The 6,097-nt window shown below is 37.8% G+C and overlaps 1 protein-coding gene across 1 annotated transcript; it reads right to left on the bottom strand.

Annotated features, from left to right (window-relative positions):
- Window positions 1-489: 489 nt before the first annotated feature.
- LOC103309737 lies at window positions 490-1,962 on the bottom strand. The gene has a single exon (XM_008185965.1). It carries the CDS (start codon window positions 1,960-1,962, stop codon window positions 490-492), a length of 1,473 nt encoding a protein of 490 aa, XP_008184187.1.
- Window positions 1,963-6,097: the final 4,135 nt, after the last annotated feature.

Below are 6,097 nucleotides of genomic sequence, written 5' to 3'. Positions count from 1 at the left end.
AATTGAGGCCCATATCAATACAGAGGGAACTGCGTAAGAGCTGAGGGCTGCAGTCCGCGCGAAGCACAATCAGCCGGATTATCATCAGTTCGTACGTATCCCCATTTACACGATGGTAAAAGTATATGCACCTGGTGCACCCGATTAGACACAACTATTTTGAACGAGTGTGGGTTGATCAACCAAGATAAAACTATTTGTGAGTCGGACCAGGCAAAAACATTAGTGATGACGAGTTGATGCTCAAGTGTCGCTTTGATGCGAGCCATCCAACGCGCCAATAGAACCGAAGCAGATAATTCAAGTCGAGGTACAGTGATCTTTTTCATGGGCGCCATTTTTGTCTTTGATCCTAGCAGGGAAATGGAGACGGATCCATCTGGCTTAATCAAACCAAGATAGACGATCGCTGCGTAACCCTGCTCCGAAGCATCACAAGAGCTGGACATGGGAGCCAGTGCTCGTGGCCAGAAAACGCGGAATCTTGACTTAGGTTAATGTATGGAGATCTTGGACGAAGGTTTTCCAATCCTCAGCTAAGTCGGACGGAAGTGGCGTATCCCAAGCTAATCCTGCCTTCCAGATTTTCTGAAATATATGCTTGGCATAAAAGATTACTGGAGCAATAAGGCCAATTGGATCAAATATTCTGGCAATGGTCGACAGAACGGCGCGTTTGGTCATGACATCACACGAAGGAGAGACTTCAAAACCAAAAGTATCTTCGGAAGAGTCCCAATTTAAACCGAGAACCTTGACCAATCCTGCCTCCATGTCATCGAACTGTAAGATCCTTTGGACCCGATCCTCTTGTGGAATAGTAGCTAAAATCAGTGGGTCATTACTGGACCATATTTTCAGCTTAAAACCAGCGGTACTCAGAACAGATTGCAAATCAGATTTCAACGTCAAAAGTTGGTCTGTGCTATCGGCGCCCACATAAATGTCATCAACGTAAGTCTGATGAGTTAATGACTGTTTGACATCTGGTAATTCTTCGCAGCAATTGTCAGCAAGGTCCTTCAGAACTCGCAGCGCTAGGTAAGGAGCACAGTTCACTCCGTAAGTAACCGTGTTAAGTTGGTACTCCTTAAGTTCGTCCAACGGTGACGCACGCCATAAGATATGTTGATACTTCCGATATTGTGGAAGTACAAGTATTTGTCGATACATTTTACACACATCGGCTGTGAAGGTGAATTGATGTACACGAAATCGGAGCATGATATCAACAATATCCTGCTGAAGCTTTGGACCAGCAAAAAGATACTGATTCAAGGAATGGTTGGATGAAGTAGTGGCAGAAGCATCAAATACCACTCGAATCTTACTGGTTGCAACATCACCTTTAAAAACAGGATGGTGAGGTATGAAATAGTCGCCAGGGCTAGGAGCGATGGACATATGCCCTAGTGATTCATAGTCATTCATAAACGCTGAGTAGGCTTGATTCAAGGCTGGATTAATTTTAAGTTTCCGCTCTAGGTTTTGGAACCGACGCAAAGCCATTTGTCGAGATCCTAAAAACCGTTCTTGCCTGCCGAATTCCATGAAGGGCAATGGAACCACGAATCGACCACTATTATCACGCACACGTTCGGTCAAGTAGATGGTTTCACACTTGCCTTCATCCGTGAATATAACTGGAGCCGAATCGGGTTCTTCAACACGCCAGAAGCGTTCAACCAGATTCTCGAGTGATACCGTAAGTGAAACAACATTTGAACAGATTCGATCGGGCTCATATTCAGGGACAGGGCCGATTAGAATCCACCCGAATAAAGAGCTGAATGCAGTGGGTAACGAATTGTCTATAACAACACGTTTTCCGTTTAGTATCTGGGAGAACACGTCGGCTCCCAACAACAATTCAATAGGTGCCGGAAGGTCAAAACTAGGATCAGCTAGGGCCAAATGCGAAAATTTGTGTTTACAGTGTTTGGGCAGATGACGAGACGGCATGTTAGTAATTATCGTGGGCAGGACCCAAGCTGTCACCTGGATTTTCACATTATCATCATACCGCGGTGCGATGGTACATTTGATCACGCCATTCAATTTAGGAACTTGAACACCAGAAAGACCCGTTATAGGCGCTGTTCATTTGGAGCGTTTTAAGCCCAGGCGATCCGCACACGCCAAGGTCATGACACTGACCTGTGAGGCCGAGTCGATCAATGCGCGAACAGGTTGCGTATTTCCGAACCCTAACTGAGCTGGGGCACTAGTGCCCGAATCCGGTTAGACTCCGTAGTGCGGGTCTTCACTACGTTCCCTAACTGATTTAGGGTACACTATTAAATATTCGTTTACAAAGCATATTTTTGTACCTATTGGGCTTGTACATACATTGGTACAATATATTATGTCGTCGGTAAATATTTTTCGTACCTAACTTAGTATTTTTAATGAATATAAATAAGTATATTACCTAGTCAATATTTATATTATTATATTAAACATTAATAGTATAATGCTAATATGAAAACAAATAAGTATAATAAATAATTCAACTAATACATTTATTTATATTCCATATAATTTGGGTAAGTCAATTTAAAATTATATATTTACAATTATATTGTTATTTATTTACATTTTATGTTAGTAAGTCAGTGCGATTTGGAGTTACATTTATTATCGTCAATATTGCTAGCTAGGTTTCTTTTTCTTTTTTTGTTTGGAGGAGCACTTTCAGTAGGTCTCCCTGCTTGCACTCTTTTTGAACCTAAAGTCAATCCTACTTTTCTTCTAGCAAGTGAAGTTGGTTGGACTCAAATTTGTCGACCTCTCTTTTTGTTATTCACCTGAGCCAAAAATGAAAGTGCTTCAGACGAACTCGTTATCGCCGATAATTTTGTCGTCAGGGAACTCATTATTTTATGCGTGTACAAGGTATTTGATTCTGATGCTAAACTGGTTATTCTATTCAAATTATCCTGGAGGTTTTTGGTTATTTCCAATATTTTAACGCTATTATTTTCATCGACAGGTGCATTATCTTAATTTAATCTTAATACATTAGAATTTGTGGATACAACCATACACTCATCAAAGTTATCTTGTGTCTCAGTTTCATTACTTGATTCTAGGTATACATAGTATTATAATAACAATAATGTTTACCTCCAAGTATCATACATCATGTAAACTTGTCTTTCAGTAGGATTACATTGAGCATTTGCTAATATTTTAACAACATCCATACTTTCTGCAGCTGATATCAATTGTACCTCGTGCATTTGTTTTGTTCCCGCTGGCGTTATTCCTATACATTATTATACCTTTTTATAGTTTTCTATTGAATTTATCAATGATAATAACATTTTATGCTATATTATGCTGTATTACCATCTGAAAAGTATTGTTTAAAATTATTTTGAACACTTTTTGAAACACAAAGGAAACTATATGCCTCAGCGACATGAATTCTGTGAGTATATTCGAAAGTTATCTATAAAAATAAATTAAACATTATATACAAAAGATTTGAATTTTTGAAGAAAAAAAAACAAGATTTCTAGTTATGAATCAAAAATAAATTAATCATTTATTTTATAAAATAATATATAATTTTTATTTTAAAGAATCCAATAAACTTAAATATTTTACAAATATCGTTGCAAAACAACGTTTTTTTTTATTGAAATTTAGCAATATTTTCTTTATATTTTAAAACTATATTTGGTATGGATAACATATGTAGGTACTTACATGGACATTAGAATTCAATCCGTTCTTCATATTAGTATCTCTTAAAGTTTTTTTCGTCTTCTTTCGAATAAGAATATCAATACTAGCTGTACAATTTTTGTTGCGTACTCGTGTTGCATTGGATTCTGCATGTATGGATTTATTTTTCAAGGAATGTTGACAGACGTATTCCTTACGGTATTCAAATTTTTTGTAATTTGGAAGAGTTTTGTATACAATCCAATTTGTTTTCGTGTGTTCAGAAAATTTACGAACCCAATTGTCACAATTAGCACTGTACAAACTATTAACATCTGGATCAATTTTCGTTTTCTACCTACTTTATATGTTGGAAATTAGTATCATTAACGTCCAGAAATACTAAAAGAAATCTAGCTAGAAATATTGAAGATAAGATATCGCACTAGGTACAAGCCTAATATGTACAATAGGTACAAAAATATGCTTTTCACACGAATATGTACACTCCAAATCACACTGACTTACAAACATAAAATGTAAATAAATAACAATATTGTAAATAATGCAATGTATTATTATGTAATTGACTAGGTATAGCATAAATCGCATCGTATAAATAATGAATATAAATAATGAATATAAATAAGTATAATAAATATATTATACTTATTTATATTCATTAAAAATACTAAGTTAGGTACGAAAAATATTTACCGACGACATAATATATTGTACCAATGTATGTACAAGCCCAATAGGTACAAAAATATGCTTTGTAAACGAATATTTAATAGTGTACCCTAAATCAGTTAGGGAACGTAGTGAAGACCCGCACTACGGAGTCTAACCGGATTCGGGCACTAGTGCCCCAGCTCAGTTAGGGTTCGGAAATACGCGAACAGGTTGAGCACGACCACAGTAATCACGAACATGTATGAGGGCGGTCCCAAGTAAAACATTTGGCCGATCCAGTGACCCGATGTGGACGGCTGGAGTGTCAGTGGAAGATGACGGCTTGCGTGAAGCTTCAAAATCGCGATGAAGTAGAATATGATGACGACCTTTACACTTGGGACAGGCCTTTGCTAAACAGCGATTCGACCAATGAGTAGAATTCAAACATCGGAAGCATATTTTACGGTCCTTCGCAGCTTGATATCTATCATCCAAAGACATGTCAGAAAAGGTCACACACTTAACTGTAGAATGCTCGCCAGAGCAAAAAAGACATTTGGCAATAGATGCGACCGGGGCTTGTGAAGACAACAAGGCAACTTTTGACTTTTTGTTCTCAAGTCGATGAATTGGTTTGGTTTTATCCTGAGGTTGGTTGTAACTTCGCGCGTTACTTGATTGCGTGACAGTTTCTAAGACTGCAACACGTGCCTTGACGTATGTGACCAAGTCCGAAACCAGTGGAAATTCACATGAATTAGCGGCCTCAAAACCTTTGCGCGTTGACAGCGATAAGCCACGCACAGACAAAGCAAACAGGATGAACTCCCCCAAATCAGGGATATTCAACGATTTTAACATAGCAACCTGATCGGAAAACAAGATTAAAAATTGCTCCAGTCCCTCCAATGATTCCTGAGACTGAGACTGGACTGCAATAAGTTTGTCCACAATAAGTGAAGCTAATTGTCTTGGTTTATCATACCGTTCAAATAACGTGGACCAGGCTAGATTATAAGTATTTTCAGTAACAGAAATATTTTTAATGGTGTAGAGATCACCAGCAGCAGTTAAAAAATTAGGTAATAGATCTAAATTATCATTGACACAAGCCGCTGTCTCAGCTAATGCTTTAATTCGGTTAATAGTACCTTCACGGTTAAGCAATGAAATAGTCTTAGCCCTAACAGCTAGTCTTTGCTCACGAGCAGCCTTTTCTTCACTTGTCTCTACCATATTAATTCAGAAAAGTGTGTAACTAACAACCCAAAATCATAAACATGTACTCACACTAAACAAGGCAACCAAATTCATCCACTAGTGTCTTTCGCTGATGCGACTATACTATAAAAACAACCACGCTCTCTGCTACCAAAATGTTCAGTCAAGAGGCTCCTACAATATTGGTGGTCGGCCTCACTGACTACACCAACGTAATGGACACTTGTAAACACAGATTATCGTTATGCGACCACACCAATTATACGAACATTTTGGGGAAGTATGGCAAAGCACATACCGGAATTATTTATTTACAAATATTATCTAAGTACAAATATAATAGATGATGTATTGACTGGTAAAGACGTCTCCTTGACCAGCCATAAGAATACACAACAGAAATTAATAAACAATAAAGGTAACGGTGTTATCAATACATCCGATGCTTGACGATAATAATAATAATAAGAAGAATGATAATACCGTAATGATTACGCGACTACGACGACCAGCTGACGAGCGTCTA

Source organism: Acyrthosiphon pisum, chromosome X, assembly GCF_005508785.2.
Source record: "Acyrthosiphon pisum isolate AL4f chromosome X, pea_aphid_22Mar2018_4r6ur, whole genome shotgun sequence".
Taxonomy (NCBI): Eukaryota; Metazoa; Arthropoda; class Insecta; order Hemiptera; family Aphididae; genus Acyrthosiphon; species Acyrthosiphon pisum.
This window is presented reverse-complemented; position numbering and strand designations above follow the sequence as displayed.